This window comes from Ictidomys tridecemlineatus, chromosome 6, assembly GCF_052094955.1.
Source record: "Ictidomys tridecemlineatus isolate mIctTri1 chromosome 6, mIctTri1.hap1, whole genome shotgun sequence".
Taxonomy (NCBI): domain Eukaryota; kingdom Metazoa; phylum Chordata; class Mammalia; order Rodentia; family Sciuridae; genus Ictidomys; species Ictidomys tridecemlineatus.
This window is the reverse complement of record NC_135482.1, coordinates 186,048,546-186,074,319: the sequence shown is the minus strand read 5'-3', so window position 1 is coordinate 186,074,319 and position 25,774 is coordinate 186,048,546. Positions and strand designations below refer to the sequence as shown.

The following is a 25,774-nucleotide window of genomic DNA, read 5'->3' as shown; positions in this document are numbered from 1 at the left end:
CCCATTGTTTACTTAAGATTACATTGGCTAGTTTCCACATTTTTAAGTTCTCTAAATTTCTTTTTCTGATTTTAAATTTATTTCATTGCAGTCAGAGAGCTACTCTGTACAGTTTCAATCTTTTGCATTTGTTAAGACTGTGTGTGCTAGCATATTATCTATCCCAGAAAATGTTCCATGAGCACTGGAGAAGAATATGTATTCTGGTGTTGGTTAAAAAATATTCTTTTACTGCCTATCAGTTATAGTGTTATTCAAATCTTGTTTCCTTGCTGGTGTTCTCTAGTTCTTTCCATTATTAAAGTGAAATATTGAAGTCACTGCTTATCTGTTATATATTAACTTAGTGGTCTGCTAACAATTGGACAGAGATTAATTTAAATTTCTGGAACTAGGAGACCTCCAGTCTCTACAGAGAGGCTTCCTGTAGCAGGTGAGAGGAAGGGGAGAGTAGCACATAAACATTCAGCCAGGAGTTTACATATTTGCTTTAGCTCCCACTTCTTGCCTGAATAGAGTGTCAAGGTCAGCCAGGTAAGAGGGCTTTCTCAGGTTGATCCCAAGTATGTACAAATTCCAGGACATGCATGTAGCCTTCAAGATTTCAAGGAATTGTCAGAATTTTTCAAAGTCCTATTTCCCAAAGCAGTCCCCAGTGTTTCCTTACTAGCTTTTTGGTTTGTCTCTTATTGTCCCAACTGTTTTCTACTTCCTTAGGCAGTAGTGACTAAAACATTTGCCTGTAAATGTTTTCCACAAATTGGGGTAGCAACTTTTCTAAGGCTAGAAAAGTCATGAGTTGGGCAAAGTGTAGATAGGCCTTTTAAGCAGATTCACCAGGCAGTCATTGGACAGTTCAAAAAAGGTAATTACAGTTCTTTCAGAATGTAGTTCATTTTACTCCCTCCAGTTTCAATATTGGAAATGCAAGCTCTTATTTTCAAGGTTACTAGTGAACTTGGGAGCAGGAGATGGAGATAAAGTAAATTACATAACATATCTCACTCTTGCCAAAATTCAGATGTTTTTCATAAATAAGCATCCTTAAGTTTCCTGCAAGCTTCTGTTTAATTTTCACATTTTTGAAAGAAGTTAATCCTACATATTTGCCAATTTTTTATTGCTAAATTTTAGAGGATGAAGATTTGGAGTTTCTTAGCCCTCTTACCTGATTTCAATCTCTAAAGAAAATATAGGAAACATGATATTTTATGTTCTTTGCTTCTCCCAAAAAGAGTCATGCATTAACTCCATGACCAATTTTGTGTTAATTTGTTTTTGTCCTTGAACATTGAGGAGATAATCTAATACCTTCTAATTTATAAGCAATACTTTCTTTTACTCAATGTGTTGGGAACTCAATGGCTATGATAGCCAGGGTTATGACCAACAGAACTAATGGAATCCCGTGCTAGTTCTTCATGCAACTTTTGTGAAGCTGATTTTCCTTGGTGTTGCTCCTTCTGTGTATTTACCTGAGACCAAAGAAGTGGTCCAGTTGGTATAAATTGACTCCATTTGGTACTGAAAGTCTGTAAGATGTCTATTCCAAGTGGTTTTCAGTGTTCTCAGGAAATTTCCAAGATGAATTAGACTATCACCCGTGATTACTCATACTTGGTTTTATATATTATTTCTTTTTCTGTGTTCTTTAGTTGGTATAGGTGCTATTGACTTGTTATCTAGTTTACTAGATCTTTTTTCTCCTATGTCCAGTCTGCAATTAATTTCTCCTAATAAACTCCTACAATTCATAATTTTAAAAATTGTGTTTTTTTTGTTTGTTTTTGTTTTTGGTACTAATGATTGAACCCAGAGGTGTTTAACTACTGAGCTACATCCCCAGCCCTTTAGAGATGATCTCACTGAGTTGCTTAAGGCCTTATTAAGTTGCTTAGGCTGGCTTTGAACTCGTGATTCTCCTGCCTCAGCCTCCCCAGCCACTGGGATTACTTGCATACACCACTGTACCTGACTACATTTGTTTTTGATGCTGAGAATTGAACCTAAATCCTTGTGCCTGAAAAGCATACAGTTTACCATCGTGCTCCATCCCCAGCCTACACATTACATTTTTAAATTCTCAATTATCCCTTTGATTCTTCTTTAATAGATTTTAGTTTTATTAAACTTTCCATCTTTCTACCTATTTCTGTTCTTTTTAAAAATATGTTAATCAAACTGGGCATAGTGATGTTTGCCTATAGTCCCAGATATTTGGGAGGCAGAGGTAGGAAAATCACTTGACCCCAGGACTTCAAAGTTAGACCAGGCAGCACAGGGATACTTCATCTCAAAAAAATTTTGAAAAATATGTGTTTCTCACATATATATAAATCAGTTATTTGACCACTTTTGGTAAGAACAAAAAATTGGCAAAAAGCTATAGAAGCAAAAGGTATTTAGGTTTTCTCTGGAAACCCAAGTATCAGATGCTCGCTTACTTCTGGTGAGGCTTGTTTTTAGGCTTTGCAAGTTCTCTTTTGTTTTATTTTTTTTTAAAGAAGTATTTCAATTTTTTTAAATTAGGAAGAATTTATTCAAATGTTATATTTATTTAAAATAGGTGTGAAAGAACTTACAAGCTTTGTCAAAGTTTTGTTAATAAGTACATTTATCAGGGAAACATTAGGCCTATGTTAGCAAGACTTCTTCAAGAATCAGGGTAACGCTTTTTTTTTCTCTTATTATTTTTATTTTTTGTATTACAATTCCTAATACACCTTTATAACACAATTTATCATATCTCTGATTGTATTATGTTGACACCAAATTCACATCTTCATACATGTATTTTGTATAATGATGAGGGTCTCCTTCCACCATCCATGCTATTCCCCTTCTCCCTCCCTCTCCCTTCCACCCCTGTTACCTATCTAGAGGTAATCTTCCTTCCTTGCTCTCCCTCCCAACCCTTCAGTGGATGAATGTATAAAAAAAAGTGGCATTTATACACAATAGAATATTATTCAGCAATAAAAAGAATAAGATCATAGCATTTGCAGGGAAATGGATGGCATTAGAGAAGATTATGCTAAGTGAAGTTGGCCAATCCCAAAAAAACAAATGCCGAATGTCTTGTCGTCTTCTTGTTTTATCTTTCTTCTATCATCTGGTTCTTACCCAATTTCAAATGAAAATCTGTAGTGTTTAGCACATGAACTCTAGTTTGAATCTGGCCTCTGTTTTTTCAGTACCATATAATCCTCTGGCTTCAACCTCCCGGTTTCCCTGTTCTCCTCCTGGCTTTTTGGAGGGTGTTGTTAGTGCAGATTACAAGTCAGCAAATGACTTCAGAAGATTTTGTGTGGAGATGTTTTTAGTCTTCTCACTTAGATTTCTGCTTTCTTGCTTTAGATCCCAACAGTTTGACAGCCTTAACTTTAACTTCTGCTTTCCAGCCCAATGCGACTGTCCTTTGTACTTGAACTCTGTGCTTATAAGCTGCAATTTTAAGAGTGCATACCAGGACAAAACTGAGGTGAACTTGCCTCTTATGACTCCTGCTTTTGGAATGTTGCTTGATGCCCCAACCAAATGTCCCTAAACAATGGTCGATATGTTTTCTTCAGCTTTTATAGTTCTTCAGGCAGGATAGCTAGTTTAACACAGGCTCTCCACTGTCTTCAGCAATAATAATGATTGTCCACAGTTTCCTAAATTTTTGTGGTAGTTTGTCCTTTTTACTGTTAATTTTTTAAGTTTCTAGTGCTCCCTCCCCCCCCACATTTGCAATAGCTTTTTCATTTATATCAAATTTGCATTGGGCTTCTCTTCCATGGTAAAAATGAAGTCCATCTTGATTGGAATTGGAAGTCTAAGGTGTTGATTATAACTTAACTTCTATAAGCCATTTTCTTTTCCTATGCCCAACCCTTTAAGAAAATTACTGCTGATAATTAAGACTGAATATTCATCTCACTTAATAATTTATGGGGTCCATTTTTATAGTTTTATGAGATGAAAATGTGAAAGGAATCAATTTTTAGGGGAAAGTTTAATGTAAAAAAATATAGAAATATTATGTATGTATAATGTGATCCTTAATTTAGGATATATTGAACTGGAGTTTTACATTTAATCAGAAATATAAGAAATCTGTGTTTTTACTTGTCATTTGATATGGTAAAACTGACTTTGAAATGATTTAAATGTTAATATAGCTTTTATAGACTTCTGGATTCTTTTCTAGTGGATTAATGATTTAGAAAATGATGGTTTATATGTTACATGGCCTACAAGTTGCCAGGAGCTTCTGAAGCCAGTATTCCCTGGAACTATACCTTCTATAAGGCGTAATTTTCATAATTTGGTGAGTTTTACATTTTGATAGTTATATACAGCTTATAAAACATTCTTTTTGAATTACCCTTCTGTTAGTATATAGGCATCTCAGTTGTGGAAGTATTGGCCTGATGCAACCAGCTTTAGGTGCCATGGCTGACTTGGAATCCAAAGCTAATAATGTCACATAATCTGCCTCTTATTTAGTCCTCATGGAATTTTATGGTACAAAAATTGTTACATTTGCTCAAAGGGATTTATAATAGAATTTTTCTTCTATATTATGAAGAACTAATGATTAAAGGTTAGTGTATTTCAGAGAAAAATGCATAAATACTATGTCTTCAACTGTGCATATAGGTTCATCCTTATTGGAACTTTGAAAGGTGGGGAAAAAAACACCCAAGGCTCTACCCTTTGTTTTTCACATTGGAAGTGATTATCTTATTTCCTGTAAGAATCTTGAGCAAGAAGATATGTTAATGCTATTTTTTGTAGAAATTTAATATCTAATTCTTTAAAAAAAATAATTTCTCAAAATCTGTGGATGTTGGCAATAAGGTATCTCACTTCATATAAAAACTATATGTTGTGCTTCCAAAAAAGATGAGTAATCTCATCATATTAAATTCCATTCATAATCATATTTGGAAGCTTTAAAAATCTTTTATAAACGGTGAAATTCTTATATATTCCTCAAAATTCTTTAGAATTGCTAGGAATTTCTTTAACAACTATAATTTCATACTGTAAGCTGCAAAAATTACACTTAATTTGAAATTTGTGGAAATTCAAAAGTGTTAAAATGGTGATTATGTAATTTCTTTCTTATAGGTTCTGTTTATTGATCCAGCTCAAGAATATACCTCGGATTTTATAAAAGTTGCTGAACTTTTCTATTATAATAAAATTCCTCTTCGGTAATTGTAAATTTATGTTATTAGACTGTCAGCTGAAGGATATCCAGCAATGTTTACAATATGTTGCACAGAATATTAATGTGGAATTCAGAACATCAGGTAGCTCCCATGCCTGACACAGCATGGCTTTGTTGTGAAGTGTGGTATACCTTTACAATAGACTCTTGTAATCAAAGCTGCCTAATAATCTCGTATACCTTGTTACCTTCCCAAGAAAATAATCTGGTTATTCTGGAAATTTATAGAAGGGGCCAGCTCTATGCAATTATATTGAATTCATTTACCTTTTTTTTTTTTTTTGCCAGAAAAAAATGTCATTTGATGTCACCATCAGAGAGTATCTAACATTTTGCAGGAATTCAGTAGCTGTGGGAATTTTGGTGGTAGACATGATAGACCTTCAAATAATTTTCCTTTTTCCCTTATCTACTAATGCATTTCCTCCATTTAGAGGTTGTAGCCCAGTACTTTTAAATAGTAGTTTATTTTAGTTCAAAGGTAGTTGTGACATTGCTTATTCATCTTCTTTTCCCAGAATTGGCTTTGTGTTCATTCTTAATACAGATGATAAAGTTGACGGAACAAATGATGCTGGAGTTGCTCTTTGGAGAGCTTTCAACTATATTGCAGGAGAAAGAGGTTTATCAGAAGCATTTGCTTCCATAGTACATGTGAGTTTATGCACTAGATAAAAATTCTTCAGAATGTATAATTTTCTTATTAGAACACTTCAAATTCGTGAAAACTGAAAATACGATGATAAATTTAATTCCTGCAACTCCCTATTAAGTACATAATATTGTCCCAACTTCATGAATTAGGTAACTGAGGCTCTGCCAAAATATATTTATTTTTTTAAGCTTACCTAGCCATTAAAAGTTGTATGTAGCCAGGCATGGTGAGGCACATCTGTAATCCCAGCAGCTCAAGATGCTGACACGGGAGGATCGTGAGTTCAAAGCCACCCTCAGCAGTGGTGAGGCCTTAAGCAACTCAGTGAGACCCTGTTTCTAAATAAAATACAAAATAGGGCTGGGGATATGGCTCAGTGGTCAAGTGCCCCCGAGTTCAATCCCTGATACCCCCCCCAAAAAAAAAAAGTTGTATATATGCTTAGAGGAAAACATAATAAAAATGATTATTTGGGGAATTATTGAACTAGTTTCTGAATAAAATTATTAATATAAAGATTATTGCAATGATAAATATTCCATATGATAAAGTATATTGATAGTTTGAGAATTTCTGAGGAGGAAGAAATCTCTTAGTGACAGCAAATTGTGTGATAAAGGGAAGATTGATACTGTGTCTGCCAGAGAGATTGTATAAGGAAAGTCACAAATTGGTAAGAGCCTCATCAGGAGTAAGAGCCTCATCAGGAGAGAATAGCATAATAGAAGATTGTTTCATCATTGAAGTCTTGAAACTATTGCAGCTCATCATGGAAAAATAAATGTATTGAAGAGCATTGTTATTAAGAACAGTCAAATTATAGCTTAAAAATAACTTGTATTAACTTTTATATTCATTGGGCATTAGCTTATCAACCAGTATTATAATAGGTGATGGCTCATCTTCAAATAGAAATTTTCAAAGTGTATACATTTTCTACTCCACTTCTGCAGCTCCCAGAGAAATCACTAAATACCTCATTACTTTGCCATCCTAGGCATAGAAACGATCTACATGTCAATTATTTTGTAGTACAGTTCATAAGATGCTGCCGTGAAGTGTCAGTTTTATGTTTATTAGTTTTACTAACTTATGGACTAAGAGTTTGTAAGCAACTTAGTTGAATTGACTTAGATCTTTTATTAAGATCCAACTATTTTATTATAAAAGGATCCCTATGATATTCAAAATTGAGGATCCTGAAGACATGTATAGATTATACTTACCTATGTAATCTTAATTACCAGGATTAAATATCTATTCTGTAAGCTTTTTGTATTGGACATTAATTTGCCAGTGATGGTATATTTGCCTATCTCTTGCCTTTTAAGTCGTCTCCTATCATGTTAAGCAAAATATTATAATCTTTTGGAAAACCAAATTACACTTGAAACTGTAGATTCAATATAGCTGCCTAAGAGAGCACGAGTAAATGGGTGGTACAACCTATATGTTATATTTAAGTAGGAGGAGGAAGAAAGAAATGAGGAAGGAATATATACAGGCTAAACTGACAGGTGAGAATCTTTTTCTCTGTTTGTTATTGACTGGGGCCATGGCTCAGTGGTAGAGTTCTTGCCTCGCATGTGTGAGGCACTGGATTCGATCCTCAGCACCACATAAAAATAAAATAAAGGTATTGTGTCCATCTATTATAAAAAATATTTAAATAAATAAATAACGGTCCGATGACAACTAAAACAAATATACTAAAAAAATTTTTTCTATGTTGGTGACGTCAGAATTTTGGTTTCTCAATATTCCGTAGAGAAATCATGTTGAACCAATCTTCTGAGAATATGTACTTAAGATGATTTAACTTCTCTAACTTAGAATAATTTTAATAGAATGCGACTTTTAAGAAAATACATGAGGGGTGGGGTTTATAGCTCAGTGGTAGAATCTTGCCTAGTGAGGCACTGGGTCCAATCCTCAGCATCACATAAAAATAAAATTAAATAAAAAATAAAAGTATTGTGTCCATCTATAACTAAGAATATTTTTTAGGAAAGAAAATACATAAATTATAATATCTCATAAAAATCTTGAGCAAATTGCTTTTAGTATCAAGAGTGAGGAAAACTATTAAGACTAAAATTAAAAAAAGAAAAAAAATACTAAAATTATAATAAAGATGTATGGTAATTACCAAAATGTGATACAGAATTATGGTAAATATACTATGCAGTGATTTGGATCTGGAATGTCCCCTAAAGTCCATGTGTATCAAGGTTTTGTTCCCAGAATGTGGGCCTAAAAGTCTGGGTATAGAGAGAGGTTTTAGGTCATTGCAGGCATACCTTTGAAGGGAATATTGGAAATCCAGCCCCTTCCAATATTTCTTCACTTCCTGGCTGCTGTGAGGTGATTTTCTTAGCCATATGCTCCTGCCATGATAATACTACCTCACCACAGGCCCAAAGCAATGGGACCAACCATCCTTAATGAGCTCAGAGTTCATATTTACATTTCAGGCTCAATTATCCACTTAGATTTGTCTTCTCTCCTGGAGAAAGTTGGTCCTCTTTCTTCATGCCTAGAAGAGCACCTGAGTCATAGTAAAGGATCTATAACTACTTATTAAAGAGAGAAATGAGAAAAAAATAGAAGTACCAGCATGCATTCTGCATAAGTGTTTAGAATGTTTGAGACTGGGAGAAGAGTGTAAGTACAAAGAAAATTTAGTCAAGATATTTGCTGAAGAGCAATCAGGAATGTAAATAAACCATTTCTAAAGTAAGTTGTTTAAAAGTATTTTATACATCTTTTTAAAGAAAACCAATTACTATAAAAAGAAAAATTATTTTTTTCCACAGATGTACCAGAAAGCAAAGGATCAAAATATACTCACTGTGGATAATGTGAAGAGCATTCTACAAAATGAATTTCCTCAGGTTAATATTTGGGATATTTTGGGAATTCATTCTATATATGATGATGAAAGAAAGGTAAGTTGGGACATTATGTTAAATAAAATTAACCAGACATAGAAAGACAAATATCCCATGATCTTATACATGCAATCTGAAACAGTGGAACTCGCAGGAAGAGAGAGTAAAATGGTGGGTTACAGAGGCTAGAGGGTGGAAGGACTGGTCAAAGGAAGTTAAATTTCAGTTAGACCAGAGGAATAAGTGTAAGAAATTTGTTATACATTATGCCGGAAATGGTGGTGCATGCCTGTAATCTCAGCCACTTGGAAGGCTGAGGCAGGAGGATAGTGAGTTCAAAGCTTAAATTTAAAAAAAAAAAAAATCTGTTATACATTATGTAACTATAATGGATATCAATAATGTGTACTTGAAAATCAAAAAATTTTTAAGTCCCTCTCACCACCAAAACAAATGATAATTATTCAAGAGATGCATATATTAATTGGCTGTTACACAATATATACATATATCAAAACATTGTATACCATAAACTTACAATTCTTGTCAATTTAAATAAAAGATAAATAATGGAGACTGAGCCAAAAGATTCTGAAGGAACAGAAAAAGCAAAGGCAGCAACATAAATTCACAAAAATAAAGAAAAATAGCATAAAAATTCTTAAAATTGATGGATGTGATTTCATTGGTAGAGCCCTACCAAATGTGCAATACGTTGGATGAAAGAAACACTCTAAGAGCTAAGAATAAGGAACACTGTTAGTCCTTGAGCAAGAGAAAAAATTGGACAAAAGAGTACAAGTAACTGATTTACATTCCAGACAAAAATGATAGGAGGTCCTGAATTGTGAGGGAACTCAAGAGAAGCTGTTGCTGCTACTATATAGATTGCAGATGTGTGTTGCATTTGTGTTAGGGGGAAGTTCAAAAGATGAGGCTTGAGAAAGTAGACAAGGAGCATGATTGCATGTCTTATAAACAATATAGTTGGCACTTGGTATCCATGGGGAATTGGTTTCCAAACTTCACATGGATACTAAGATGCATGGACATCCAACTCACATAAAATGGAATACTAGTTTCATATGCCCTGCAACTAATCCTTCATAACTTTAAATGATCTCTACATTATTTATAATACCTAAAGTAATGTAAACTATATGTGAATAGTTGTTATTCAGTATTTAGAAGAAAATGATGAATAAAAATCTGTACATTTTCAGTACAGGCACAATGTTTTGTAATCTGCATTTGGTTGAATCCTCAGATGTGAGACCTGTGAATAAAGGGACTCAACTGTGTTTAATGTACATGCAAAATGATTGAAGACTTTGGCAACAGTGAAAAACATGAAAGCTATCAGTCAGAGGTGTCATAGTGAGGTGACAGTGGCATGCATTTTTTTTTGTAAAGAACTTTCTCCATTGTTGAAAATGGATTGTTTAAGGGTAGGAGTGTACATGATGATACAGATTAAGAAACACAGAGGAGAGACGAAAGATGGGATAGTAGGCCTTGCAAGAAGTAGAGGCAGAAGAAAGTGGACATATTTAAGTTATTTAGCAAGTACAAGTACAGGCCTGCTGCTGGATTGGGTATGTGAGAGAGAAGTTGATAAATTGTCAAGAATGGTTAGCAAGGTTCAGTTGAATAGCTGACTAGAAGAGATGTGATACTGTTGCCACAATGGAAAGGAGTGGAGGAGGAGAAATAGATTTGTGTAGATACTTGAGGTCTCTGTGTCTTCCAGAAGAGATGTGAAATAAGAAATTGGATATGTGTGTCTATAGGTCAGAAGTGAGGTATGGACTTAAAGTATAAAATTCGTTACTGGCTTATTTGTGGTAATTAAAGCTTTTGAATGGATAGATTGCCTAATTGGAAGTCATAGAGTAGCATCTAAAACCAAAAGATCTAAAACAAAGCCCATCATCTTCCTTATTACCTCAAACTTATGTTCCTTCTTTAAGCCTTACCACAGAGGATAGATTTCATCACTGTTCACCTAGACTACTTATGCTAGAAGTCTGCTAGTCATTCTAAACTACATGTTTTCCCTCTTATTCTCCAAAAAAATATATATATATACATAGATCATGAAGTTGGGTCAGTTCCACCTATTAAATATTTCATACAGTACATCATTATCTCAACTATTTATTGCCATAATTTTTTGTTCTGGCTCTTGCTTTTTCTTTCCCATACTACTGCAGTAGCTTCCAACCCAGTCTCTCTAGTATATGATCCTTTTGTACATTTTTTTTTTTTTTTTTTTTTAGAGACAAGCTCTCACTGAGTTGCTTAGGGCCTCATCATTGCTGAGGCTGGCTTTGATTTGTAACCCTCCTGCCTCAGCCTCCCAAGCCCCACTGGGATTACAGGCATGCGCCACCGCACCTGGCACTATTGTGTTCTTAAAATAATCAAATCTAAGCATATTTTTTTCACAAACTATTCCTTGATAGCATTTACAAAATAACCCCTATGGTACTCTAGATACTATATTCACACTTGTTTTTAGTGTATCCATCTTTTCCTCTATTAAACTATAAGTATTTTAGGATAAAGTTTATATGCCTTTTATATAAATTCATAAGCCTAATATATAGCAGGTGCCCAACAAATGCAAAAGGGGACTGTAGTGCTGTGGTTAATAGTTCAGAATATTAGTTAGACATACATGGGTACAAATTCTGGTTCTAAAATATAGTAGCTTTTTCACATGGAAGTGATTTAATCTCTCTGTTTCATCATATTATAGTACTATGAGTTGAACATCTCTAATCTGATCTCTGAAGTGTTCCAAGATCTGAAACTTTTTCAAACATTTTCTGATATTTGTGAATTTCTGTAAGTTCAGGTTTTTGGATTAAGGATGCTCAATTGGTAAAGTCTTTAAAGATATTCCAAAATCAAAATACTTCTGTTTCCCATTTCAAATAAGCTGTATTCAACTTGTACTTACTTTCTTAAACTACTCTTGAGAATGTTGACAATAATAATCATAATACTTAATATTAAATATAAATGAGTGAATTGTTGAATGAGGTATCATTTGTAAATTAAATCCAACTATTGAGGACCTTCATTATATGCTCTCTGACTTCATTATCCAACAGCTCTCCCCTTCATATCACACCCATATTCACTTGTCATTGCCTAAATATACCATATTCTCACTTCCTTCTAGTCCTTGCTGTGCTGTCTTTACTTAGAATCTTTCTCCATTTAGTCTTCCAAACTTATTCACCCCTTAAAGCTTTCAGTGTCTCTAACAGAAGGCTTTTGTGATAACTTCCCCTTGATATTCAAGGTTGGTTAGATGCTGCTTTTCTGGACCTTCTTGGAACCTTGATATAACTGTTTTGCTTTCAGTATCAAAATCCATAAGGGAAGACATTGAGCTCTGTATTCACTGAATCCATCCAAATTGCCGGTGGCATGATTAAATATTGTTTTCTGAATAAATGAATGTAAGAATAAATTAAGTCTAATGCACATAAGTATTGTCTATATTGAGTTCAGCAAGCCTCACTGCTTGTTTTTGTAAAGTATTTTGAGGGCACTGCCTTGCTCATTTGTTCATGTGTTGCTTGTGACTGCTTATACACTGTAATATCAAAGGTGAGTTATTGTGATGTACCAGATGGCTTACAAAGACTAAACTATAACAGTCTGATCTTTTGCAGAAAGTTTCCTGATTCCTCTGTGCAGATAAATGACTTTCCTTTACATATTATTTGAAAAGGACAGAGAAGATTAGTGAAACTGACATTTTTTAATAAAAATATTTCTATAAAAATATGCTAGTGTCCCTTTTTCTGTTTCAAACAGCCATATTTTTTGACACTGATGTTTAATTAATAGGCTGGAGCAAACTTTTATAAAATGACTGGCCTGGGTCCTTTACCTCAAGCTCTTTATAATGGTGAATCCTTTAACCATGAAGAGATGAATATTAAAGAACTAGAAATGGCTGTTCTTCACAGAATGATGGATGCATCTGTATATTTACAAAGAGATGTTTTTATGGTAAGTAAACATTTAAGAGGAACTACGTAAATGATATCTATAAAAGTTATTTTCTTATTAAAATTTTTAATGGTCAAGCTAATTGTATAAAAATTTTCATTTTGATAATTTAAGTGATTTAAAAATTAATTTCTTATACATAATTACATCTTAAAATTGATTCACAAGTCTAGTTTTTACAAGAAAGTTTATTACCAGTAATCCTAAGTTATATGCTATTTATTGATTTATTTTAGACTAATATTCAAATTATCTGTATAATTTTTAAATATTCATATATATGCTTATTTTTTAAATAATATTTTTGTTATCATAGGGCACATTGAATGATCAAATGAATGCAGTGGACTTTCTAATGGATAAGAATAATGTTGTACCCCGTATAAATTCTTTGATTTTGCACAATAAACCTCAGTATCTTAATTTAATATCTTCATCAGGTAAAATAACCCTTCACATACTATTCTAAATATGCTTACTGTGAATATTTCATTAATTCATTATTGAACCTTTAATGTGAAAATTTTCAGTAACTACTGCCATTGAAGATTTCTCTACTTACTTTTTCTTGGATTCACAAGATAAAAGTGCTGTGATTGCAGAGAACATGCATTATTTAACTCAAGAAGGTAATGTTTATTTTATGAAATTTATTCCTAAACAGCATTTTAGTTACTTACATTATGTTGATATTTTTGACTGGAAAACATGATTTAGTTTGGTAGTTTATAATTTATTACAACTTGGGGATTGTGCTGGGAAAATTGTGCCTCTTATCCTAACTAAGCATATATGCAACAGATATTCATCTTGGCTTTTTGCCTTATTTTAAAGTAAACTATTCCATTTTCACCTTTTTAAGAAAGCAATAAACTGATAAAATGCATGAATAAAAGTGCAGCTCCCAGATAGAGGAGAAAATAGTTTTATGTGCTGTGGTTAAACAAAATTTGGATGTTTGGCTTAGGTTAGGATCACAACCAAATGAAAGACCAGTGCAGTAACATTTGTAGAAATAAGGATTTAGCTTAAAGTCTTCACTGAGACCACAGATTTGTTATTGTACAATTAAATATTCATATAGATGGAGATAATTAGTACAGGTTTTTTGTTGTTGGTTTTGGAGGGCTTATTTTATTTTTCTGCCTGCTTTGTTTGGAAATAAAAATGGGAGCTAATAAGTTAAAGAAAGGCTGGTTTGTATTTCAATATGTAAGAAGTAACTTTGTAACAATAGGAGTGACCTAAAGATAGAGAACTGTTGCAAGGGGAAGAACTTAACATATGAAAGACTTAAATCAAAAGTCTACTCAATTAGTTTTTAAGAATGCCATAGACTGAGGGGCTGGGGTTATGGCTCGATGGTAGAGCGCTCACCTTGCTCACCTGGCTTGAACATGAAAGGCCCTGGGTTTGATCCTCAACACCACATAAAAAGAATGCCATAGACTGAGCCCAAATTGGCACCTGGATTACTTTCAGATTTCATGATTTTATGTTCAGAAAGTTATATGTCTATAAGAAATCCAACAAATAAAATGCATTTCCATATTATGGCATGCTGTGCCCTTGAATATATCAAGTAAAGGCAGAAGGAGTCAAAGATCAGATTCTGGGTTGTATTTCAAAAATACCTCTGGGCATCTGACTAAGCCTATTGTAATGCCTTTTGGTTAAATCTCTTGCAAATTAAAGGAATAATAACTTAGACTCTAATCTTTTTATTTGTGTTTATGTAAATGTGTGAAGAAATAATGCAATTTGGTTAAGGTAGTGAAAGGCTTATATTAAGGCAATATTGGAATTCTTTGAAAAGAATGTGTTAGTGCCCTACTCTTGTTTCTAAAGATAGCAAGTGGAATGAGCTGTCCTTTGTGTATTTCCTTATTAACAAGGTCAGTTTTTGTAGATTTAGATAGCACTGACTATGGTAATTACTGTAATTTTGAATCTATTCAGGAGTAAGTTTTAGGAACAGCAAATTTTTATTTTAAATTGGTGAACTGATCTAAAGGATTATTTTTTCTATAGTTTTAGTTATGGCCAGACAATTATCATTTCAGGTGTTACATACCAACAGTGGATGGAATTATACCCATTTAATGATCATAACCCCATTTGATCATTCAAAAGAATTAAAAATGGATTCTTCCTATAGACTTAAAATTTTGAAATTCTTCTGAAAAGAGAATTACATCAACATAGGAAAAAAATACAAATTAGACCTTGCAAATGAGAACCAGAAATCAATGAATTATAAGATATTTTCTATATCTATTAGATAAACTTGACTGTCTTGTTTTTACAGATACGTGGGGTATAAATACCAATTTTTAAAAATAAATATAGCTAGAAGACAATTTTACTTGCCAACACTGGGATCATGAAAGCTATAAAACAATTTCTCTATTGGTAAAATTGTGCGCATCTGTTCCTTAGGGACTACACATGAAAGATTAAAATTTTTTTTGTATCTGTATTTATATAAAGGATTACAATGAACTACTCTTCTAGCACTTTTATACTAGCACTTCTATATGTACATTACATATTTCCACATACACACATTTTTCAGATATAATAAGATATTTTGTGTTAATTGAAAACTTTCTTAGTTTTATTTTAGAAAGAATTAATTTTACTTGACTATTTGAAACTTTCAGATGATGATGTAATTTCTGCAGTCACTCTGTGGATTATTGCTGATTTTGATACACCATCTGGGAGAAAACTGCTTTTTAATGCATTAAAGCACATGGTGAGTTAGCTATTCTTCCTACAAAAATTGTACTTTATTGCAGTTTCATGAAAGCAATATGAAGAGCATGCATTAAATTTTTATTTCTCTTTGCATACATTTTAACTTGATTAAAACATAGCACTAAAGAAATTAAAGAATTCAATCTCCATGTAAGACAAGTAACCTTACCCAGAAAAAGATAACCCATATATCTTCCATGACTCATGGTCTATATATTCTCTGTTAGCCTTATGATCCAATGTATACATGCTTAATAGTGACTCAGTAACCACAGTACTGGTTTTTATCAGTAGTAGCTAGTAATAGCAATTTTTTGGTTAAGTAATGACACAGCACTTTCTCCCTGATTATTAAAGAAAAACTGAGTAAACTTGTTTTACCCAAAATATTTTAAGCTTTAACTCAATCTCGTTTTTTATTATTAGATAATTGTAAACCAATATGCCTGGATTCATTTTTATGTTTGTTTAAAAGTACTCTTTAATGACTACCTGTATTTCTAAGGGAACATATTCCTGTCTTTATAAGAAATAGGAACCAAAATATTTTGTGAAATTTATGCTAAGCATACATTTATTGTTGTATAACATATGGCCCCATAACTTAAAAGCTTAAAACAATGAACATTTATGTTCTCACCTGTTTCTGAGGTTCAGGAAATCAGGAGCAACTTGGCTAATTGTCTCTGCCCTCACTCATCTCATGAGGATGCAGTCAAGATATGGCTTCGGTTGCCATCATCTGAAGGCCAAGTTTCTAAGATGGCTCACTTACCTGCCTATTGGCAGGAGTTTTTGTCTGGCTGTTAGCAGAGCACTTTATTCCATTGCCACATGGACCTCTTTTTGGTGTTGTTTAAAATCTTCACAGCACAGTAGCTTTCTCCAGAATGAGTGATAGAGACAAAGACAGCCACAATGTAATTTATGAAGTACTCTTAAAAGCCACAAACTGTATCTGTTTGTTACACAGAGCACTTCTATTCAGTTTGAGAAGGTGCTACATGAGGCCATGAATACCTGGAGATGGAGATCATTGGGGCCATCTTGGAGGCTGGCTACCACATTAGGCATAAATAATATATCTTAAATAAAACATAACATTTATAGAAGTATTTTCACATCATATCAGACAATATCAGAATGCATGTGGGCTTTTCTCAGTGACCAGCGGACCAGCAAATTTCCAAAAAAAAAGGTGGTTTGTAATCTTTAGGGAGAAATTAACTTCTGCTTGCTATTCTCAAGAAATTCTGAGAGCATGTTCTATGAGAAGCTTACAAACTGCCTTTCTTAAGTAGTTATATTATATATCACAAATAACTTTGATTTGACTTGGTTGCTTCTTCTGTAACTTTGAGAAGTGCTATCTTTATAATTTCTTCTTAAAGGATAGATGTTTATTTTCATTATATGGAAGCTTTTCAAAAATCAATGTATCTTTACAACAATAAATTTAAAATATTATAACATGAAGTACATTAATCTTGAAAAGTAGGGATAATTTTTTAAATTTTTTAATCCTAATCAATTATACATGACAGCAGAGTGATAATTTTGAATCTCAAATGCTATCTGTTAGAAATAGAAAAATTGAAGAAATAACTTCTGTATAATAAAACCATCATTTCACTGTAGTTTTTCTGATTTTCACTCGGATATTTTAAGTTTTTTTCCCCTTGAATTTGAGAATATTACACATTTCTTACAGAAAATTGAAAGTGTAGAACAGCAAAGATACAAGGAAGAAAAGTATTTAGGTCATAGAACCCATTACTTAGAGTCAGTCTATTAATGTTTACGTGTATTTCTTGCCTGTGTGTGTGTGTATGTGTATGTGTGTTTTCATTTTTACATGGCTGAAATTATCACTTAGAATTTCATCCAAATTGTTTTCCATTAATAAAAATTTCATGTTGACAAGAATTTGAATGAATGCATAATTATCCATGTGGAATTATATAATAACAGTGAAAATTCAGGTGGTTTAAGTTTTTTTGCTACTATAGATAATCTGTCATAAATAACTTTGAATATATTACTTTCCTGTATTTTTATTAGCTCTTAGAATAGGGTACTAAAAATCAGTGTCCAAAAAGATGTTGCCCCCATTCAACATCCTGAATCTAAGGGTAGTTAACATTTTTAGATATTCAATAATTCTTAACAAATGTCCTTTTAAAGTGGCTAATTTCCAGTTTTAGAGCAGCTATGACATCACAATGTTAAGTCTTTATTTTTGTTATCTAATTCTTTCTACCAATTTAAAACATTGATAGCTTCTAAATTTTTTTTTTTTTTTAGTTGTAGGTGGACACGATACCTTTATTTTTGTGTGGTGCTGAGGATCAAACCCAGTCCCTCACATATGCTAGGCGAGCACTCTACCACAGAGTTATAACCCCAGCCCTTAGATAGCTTCTTTTTTTTTTTTTTAAGAGAGAGAGGGGAGAGAGAGAATTTTAATATTTACTTATTTATTTTTTTTAGTTATTGGCGGACACAACTTCTTTGTATGTGGTACTGAGGATAGAATAGAACCTGGGCCGCACGCATGCCAGGCAAGCGAGCTACCGCTTGAGCCACATCCCCAGCCCCCTAGATAGCTTCTTAATTGTATTTATTTTATAACTAGTGGCACAGAGCATTTCATTAATTGTAGTCAGAAGAGAGGAAATATAATTGGCCATTGTTTGCATCTGAACAAGTGTCTTTAGCATATGTGGTACTAAATTTAATAGCACATTCGTTTAACTAGTAAATATTCAACTTAGTTACTGGGGTTATAATTAGTATACAAAACTAAGACTGTGTCCTTGTGCATCTTAAATTCTAACAGAGGTGGGGTAGGTAATCAAGCAGATACTCTCTAATAGATATAATAAGCGGAGTTAGATGTTAGAAGCTGGGAAGGACTATGGAAAAGAGAAAATCAGTCCAGAACCAGGTTGCAGACTAATGACAATTTTACATAAGATTGGCAGAATAGGCCTCAGTGAGATGGCGATATTTAAGCAATGACTTAAAGGAATTGAAAGAATTAACTATTTAAATACCTAGGAGAAGTATATTCTCAGTAGAGCTTTGTCTTTGCAAGGGTCCTAATGCAAGAACATACTTAAGTGTAGGAAGATGGTAAAGCATGCAGCTAGAACATAGTGAGCAAGGAGGGATGACAAGAAATAAGGTAGCAAAAATGAGGTGCCAAATCATACCAGGCTTATAGGTGTCAAGGTTTTATCATCAAATCATAGGAGCACTTGGTAGATTAATATTTTTGTATCTCAGCTTGTATTATTTGCAACATTTTATCACTGAAATCACCATGAGATTTTTACAGTTAAAAATACTTCTATATTTGGGCTGGGATTGTGGCTCAGCTGTAGAGCGCTCACCTAACATGGGCGGGACCCAGGTTTGATCCTCAGCACCACATAAAAATAAAGGCATTGTGTTGTGTCCATCTACACCTAAAAAGTAAATATTTTTTTAAAAAATATTTATCTATATTAGAACTATCAGACTTTTAAAATTCCTTTTGTCATTTTTAAAGTTTTAATTCTGTTTATATTGTAAGTGTGTGTGTGTCTGTATACACACATATAATTATATATAATTTGTGATACTTTTCACAGGTTGTGCTTAAGTCCCCACACGTAGTTACTATAACCCTTTACCATTGAGTGTGTATGTGACTTGAAGACTTGTTTCAGTTCAAGGATTTTGTGATTTCTTTTGATCTATGTTTACCCTTGGAATAGTATCTTAGAATTTACTTTTCCAATCACTCCTAGGAAGCTTCGGCCTTTGGCATGAACATAGGCTTCCAGACTTCACATAATAAGTTTGGTGGTATTTTTAAGCCTGATTATCTAGGAGTTACTCAGAGTCAGAGTAGGTTTTTGTTCAGTAATGTTTATTCAGAGGTTTTGCTTAAGTCCCTTAAACCAGTAATGGCTTCTGCTCTTTTCATATTTTCTTGTGATTTAGGGAATGCTTTCAAATCTGCCTCATTCCCTGTTCTGATTTTTTTTGAGTGGAGCCAATATAGAATATATTGCAGTCTTCTGTACCTTCAGGAATGAGTGATACCAGAACAGTTTTTTACTATTTCTTTCTGTAATTCTGTACTAAAATCTGATTACTCTGCCATTTTACTTGCTACTAGTATCATGTACCTTCTTAATTGCTTTCCACTAAGATCTCAATTATTTTTGACAGTGCCCCTTAGGTATAAACTGCTTTACACTATCATCAAAATAGCTATTGTCAGAGCTATAGAGCTCTGTCCTTGGGTCCTTCTCTTTCCTCAGATAGAACATTGTGCCATTGCAATGAGACTGAGTCAGGAATGGCAGCCTTTTTCTTCCATAATGCCCTTGATCTATGAGTGGACGTTAGTAAGGAAATTGTAATAGCTAGTCAACTTTGTTTGCCCCTCTTTGTGTGGGGACCTCTACCCTATGAGTGAGCTGGTGCTGAGGCAATTGAAATCCTAGTGTATTCAGTGGGCTATGCTTGGTACAGAGGTTCTGCCCAGCAAGAGGGAGGAAGTAGGGGGAAGGGAGCTCTAGCACTCTTAACCTGGACTGCCTCAAGTAAAGAGTTTATGCAACATAGACCTTGCCTGTCCTTTGGGATGGAGCATAAGTCTAAACTGGGAGCTGAAAACAAAGGGAGCCCCTACATCTTGAAGCTGAACTCTGTAACTTGGAACTCAGAGGTGGAAAGGATGGAAGCCAGTTGTGGCTCAAAGGCCACAGATTCTTATGTTTGTGAGATTTAGTGTATTTTCCTGAAAACATTTTTCTTTATAAGCTTTATGCCTTTGAGAACAACTTTCAGAGATTTTAATGATTGTTTTATTAACATTTTTTTTTACCAATTATAAGATTGTTCTACTAGAGAGAATGTCCACCAGACTTCCCCCAATAGCTTTTATAAGAAACTACAGATTTAACTGTTTTTTACTAATTTTTTTGTTCATACCTTGTAATACTACAACTTTATTTTTATGAAAGTAAATTTTTTTGTTGGAGCCATCAGTTATATTTTTTGAAATAATTTATTGAAAGTGCATATTTTCTGGCCTTTTAAGTGTGAATATGTTCATTGTTGCTTTCTAGTTATTGATCAGAATTAGTTATAGGTGGACACAATATTTTTATGTGGTGCTAAGGATCTAACCCAGTGTCTCAGGCATGCTATGGGAGCGATCTGCTTCTGAGCCACAACCTCAGCCCTGATCTTTTCTATTTTTATTGTAGAGAAATCTGAATACTTTTATGTAGGTTTTTTCCCCCTTTAGAATTAAAGGAAATAGTATTTCTAAGTATTGATAGTTTTTGTTTTCTTCAAAAAATACACAGCCTTTCTCATTTGCAGCAGCAAACAAGTTTTCCCCTAACTTTACTTTTATAATAATTTTTTCAATTTTATTTTTAAATAAAATTGAAAAATATTTCGTATGCTTTTCATCTTGTCATTTCTTCCGCACTCTGAAATAAAGATTCTTACTTGTCATCCAGATTAGAGGTCAGCAAACTCTTGTCAAAGGCCAGGTTATAAAGGTTTTCAGTTTTGCATGCTATATGTAGCCTTCATCACATACTGCTCTTTACTTTTAACAACCCTTTAAATTATAACATTTTGACCAGAGGACCACTTAAAACAGGCTCCAAGCCAGGTGCAGTGGCACACATCTGTAATCCCAGCAATTTAGGAGGCTGAGGAAGGAGGATTGCAAGTTTGAAAACAGCCTCAGCAACCTGGCAAGACCCTAAGCAACTTAGTGAGATCCTGTCTCAAAAAGGTGGGGAGGGTGCTAGGAATATGGCTCAGTGGTTAAGTGCCCCTGGTTTCAATCCCCAGTATCAAAAAAATAAACAGGCTGCAAGCAAGATTTGATCTATGGATTATAGTTGCAGGCTACCGCTCATGAACTAGTTTATTGGGGGGATAGGTCTTATTTTTACTCTTTCTAGTGCTATTTTTGACTTTCATTTTTATTTTCAAACAACTTATTTTTAATTTATGCTTTTCTCATTTATGAGTCTCTACTTTTGACATCCTGGGTGCAGTTTATAGAAGTCATGTTTTCTTTCACTGGTATACAAAATTTAAAAAACTAATATAATGGACACTGATATACCTAACACCTAGACTTAAGAATTAATATCTTGCCTTATTTGTTTAATCTATCTGGAGAGAAGGGGGAGGTGATAGTCTAGACTATTTTTAATTTATAGAAATTAGCATATCATCTCTTAGTACTTCATGCATTTTCTAAAGAATAAGCATATTCCTCTATATAACCCCAATACCACTATCATATTGTTAGTACTAAATCTTCAGTAAATTTACTCTTGGAAGTAGACAAAAAGAAGAAATTTAAAACAATTTCCCCTGGTTAAGAATTTTTTTTTCCCTTTTAAGCCAGGATCCAGTTTTTTAACAGTGCATTTCATTAGTACATTTCATTCGATTTTTATTGTAGAACAATCTTACCACTTTTTCCACTGATTAAAGGGGAAAAAAGACCAAAGTCATTGTAGAAAAATCTCACATTCTGCTTTTTCTGATTATTTCCTTGTATTTTTTCAAGTAGTTCTAAAAAAACTTCATTTCCTCTATACCGGAAATTATTTTTTGTTAGCACAGATTCAACCTCAACATTTTTGGCAAGAAGACATAGGTGATGCTGTGTTCTTCATGCAGCATCACATTAAGAAACCATATGGGCTGGGGTTGTGGCTCAGTGGTAGAGTGCTTGCCTCACATGTGTGAAGCACTGGGTTCAATTCTCTGCACTACATATAAGTAAATGAATAAAGACACAACTGAAAAAATACACATATTTTAAAAAGTCATGTTGTAAGTGGTACATTTAAAGTGCAAAGTGGATATAGCAAGTCCCTACCATGTAAATGTGGTTTTTCCTTCTTCACATAAGAATTAATCTACCAAGTACTATTTTTATACCAAGTGAATAACATCTTGCCCACAAACTTTTAAGGCTTTTGGGATGTATTGACAGAACATTCTTGAATGTATTATTTTCTTTTTATTACTAAAGAAATAGTATTCTACTTTTATTAGCTGGTATTCTGAAATTATTTTTCTTTCCTTCATCAACCAAAAATGATGAAATTCTTCCTGAGAACTCAGGAAATTCTTTATATTGAGTAACCAGTTTTCAGAGAAAGAGTGGTGTAGTTATTTCTTGTATTGATGAGAAATAATTTTTTTAATTTTCAAGTATCATTTGGTTCATGGAATTTTTTTTCAATGTACTTCAGTCATTCACTTAGTTATCTTTTTGATAATTACAGAGCCTACTTTGACTAGCAAGACCCTTTAAGCTGATTCCTATGTCCTTTTAACATCAACTCCCCAAAGTAATCTCTGGACACTTTTCTTGCTTTCTAAAAAGTTTTCCCTTTCTTACCTTGTATACTCCTTGCCATGATCTACAGTTATCCCCTTTCCAGAATTGACTTCTTTTAGTGGAAATGGTAGTTAGAAAACCGGATCTAGGCACTAATAGTACTTGTTATTAATAGGGTCTCATTGAATCCAAGTCATTTCAGTGGCTGGAATGTAATGTGTATTTTCTGCATAATTTTTTTCCTATAGAAAAGCATTTTCAGCAAAATAATTTACATCTTAACCTAGGCTCAAAGAATATAAAGTAAAATTTGACCAAATCTCATTGAGAATCAGACAAACCCATGAGTCATGAATTTTTTTTAAAGAGAGAATTTTTTAATATTTATTTTTCAGTTTTCGGTGGACACAATATCTTTATTTTATGTGGTGCTGAGGATGGAACCCAGCACCCCGTGCATGCCAGGCGAGTGTGTTACCGCTTGAGCCACATCCCCAGCCTAAGTCATGAAATTTTATTACACCTCTTTAGGTAACAAGTTGAACAAGTATACAAAATCGATAGGGCATGTAGAAGAATGACAGAATTATCGAAGTTGACATAATGGATAGTGATAATGTAAGCAATGCAGTCTATATTCTTATAAAGCAAAAATATAACATTTAAGAAACATTTGTAGATGCTGGGCTATAAAGCAAATCTTAATTTTAAAGGATTGAAATTATAGTAAGTATATTCTCAGTATAATCAGAGATCAGTAGCCAAAAAAATTGGAATATATCTGTTTTTAGAAATTAGATATTTCTATATTACCTGTGCATAAAAATGCATATTTAAAAATATTTTGAAATCAGTGATACTTTAAATTACATTAAACCTGGGTGAATATATAAATCTGTTGTCTGCATTTGAAAAAGAGGATGAAACAAATTAAGCACTTAAATTTTTTAAAACACAGCAGCAACTTAAACTTCTATAAAATAAAAAAATGGTGGAATGTGATAGACATCATTATCCAAAATACATATATGAAGACACGAATTGGGTGTCAACATACTTTATATACAAACAGAGATATGAAAAATTGTGGTATATATGTGTAATAAGAATTATAATGCATTCCACTGTCATTATTCTAAATAAATAAGTATAGATAGATAAAAGTCAAGAAAAGTAAGACAAACATGTAGCAGATAAAATTCACCAAGGCAAAATTTCCTCCTTTACAAGACTATAGTAGTTAATAAGATACATTATCAAAAAAATTTAATCAGGTATCTTTTGATTAGTTTAATCTGTAATTTACGTGTTCCAAAGCAGAAAACTCCCATATGATAATAGTAGTGAATTGTACCAAACATCAGTCTAACACACTTACTTCTACTAGCTAGCACTACTTCAAACAAAATGCCTAAAAGGACAAAAAAGAATGGAAGGTTAAAGCACTTCTTTTCATGACCATAGATAAAAAAAATCTTTAAGTAATAAACAGTATGAAAATCCTAAGAAAGTTCATTTTTTTGTAAATTGTTTACACAGAAAATTCATATACTTTTATAAAAATTATTAGAATTTTTCAATTTAACTTAGTAGTGCTGTGCCAGCTCAGTATACAAGAATTAGTGATGGACATTATTATCTAAATAAATGAAGACACGAATTGGTGTAAATATACTGTGTATACAATCAGAGATACGAAAAATTGTGCTCTAGGTGTGTAATAAGAATTGTAACGCATTCTTCTGTCATATGTAAGTAAAAAATTAAAAAATAAAATAAGTAAATATGCATTAAAAAATTCTGAATGGCAAGAAACAAGTACAAGTTAAATAAAGATACTATTTACAGTGGTATAAAATATCAAATATTAGGAATAAATAGTTTTATTGATGTATGTTAAAACCTTTTGAGAGAAAAAATGAATTTCTACATTAATGGGTGATTTGCCATAATCTTTCATTGAAAGTCTCAATATTGTAAAGATGCCACTTTTCCTATAATTGATATATGGCTTTATTGCTATGCCAGTAGGAATCTCTGCAGTATGGAAATTGTCAAGCTGATTTGCAAACTTGTAGAGATTCAGAGGACCTATGTTCCCTAAAATACTCCTTAAGCAAAAGGAGGGATAATTACTTCACAAGACCTATGGAACTATATAATTGAATTCAGTTTGCTCTTGTGGACAGAAAAATGGAGCGATGGAAAAAAAACAGAGCCATGCATATATATTCACATTTAGTTTATGATGATGTTAGCCTTGTAGAACACTAAAGGTGATCTTTGAAACTCACCTTTGACATCTATACAAAAACCGATTCCAAATGGAATCTATAAGATCTAAATGTAAAATGCAAAACAATAAATTATTTTGAAGATAATGTGTGTTTATGACTTAAGAGTAGGGAAATAACTACTGGGTTTTGTGTCCTGTTTAAGAACTATCAGTTAAAATATCAGTAAATTGAACTAATATACACTAGTATACACTAAGGCACTATTTTTTGTCAAAATACACCACCCATGGAGTACAAAATAACCCACAGAATGGAAGAAGATATCTGTGATCAAAAACACTGAATGTTTAAAAGTCAAACTCCTGCATGTTAGGGGGAAAAATACAGTAAAAACTGGCAAAATATTGACCAAATCAGAAAAGAACCAATAAACATATTAAAGGATGTTTGATATTATTAGTGATGAGGGAAAAACAAGTTAAAGCACTGATGGAATATCTTTACCTAAGCACCAAAATAATTGAAATTAGAAACTTTGGCAATGCAAATGTTTGAGTCTGTGAGGCATTGGAACACTTACTTACATGTTAC

The 25,774-nt window shown here is 33.0% G+C and overlaps 1 protein-coding gene across 4 annotated transcripts in view; it reads left to right on the top strand.

Moving 5' to 3' along the window:
- Uggt2 (UDP-glucose glycoprotein glucosyltransferase 2) overlaps positions 1-25,774 on the top strand; it is a 180,714-nt gene that overhangs the window by 65,979 nt on the left and 88,961 nt on the right. For all 4 annotated transcript variants that reach the window (XM_005317032.5, XM_040281658.2, XM_021729926.3 and 1 more), the window contains 8 exons: positions 4,193-4,312; positions 5,119-5,204; positions 5,740-5,875; positions 8,693-8,824; positions 12,635-12,799; positions 13,116-13,239; positions 13,330-13,428; positions 15,463-15,557. In XM_005317032.5, the coding sequence (XP_005317089.2) occupies positions 4,193-4,312; positions 5,119-5,204; positions 5,740-5,875; positions 8,693-8,824; positions 12,635-12,799; positions 13,116-13,239; positions 13,330-13,428; positions 15,463-15,557 (957 nt within the window). The remainder of the gene's footprint in view (positions 1-4,192; positions 4,313-5,118; positions 5,205-5,739; positions 5,876-8,692; positions 8,825-12,634; positions 12,800-13,115; positions 13,240-13,329; positions 13,429-15,462; positions 15,558-25,774) is intronic.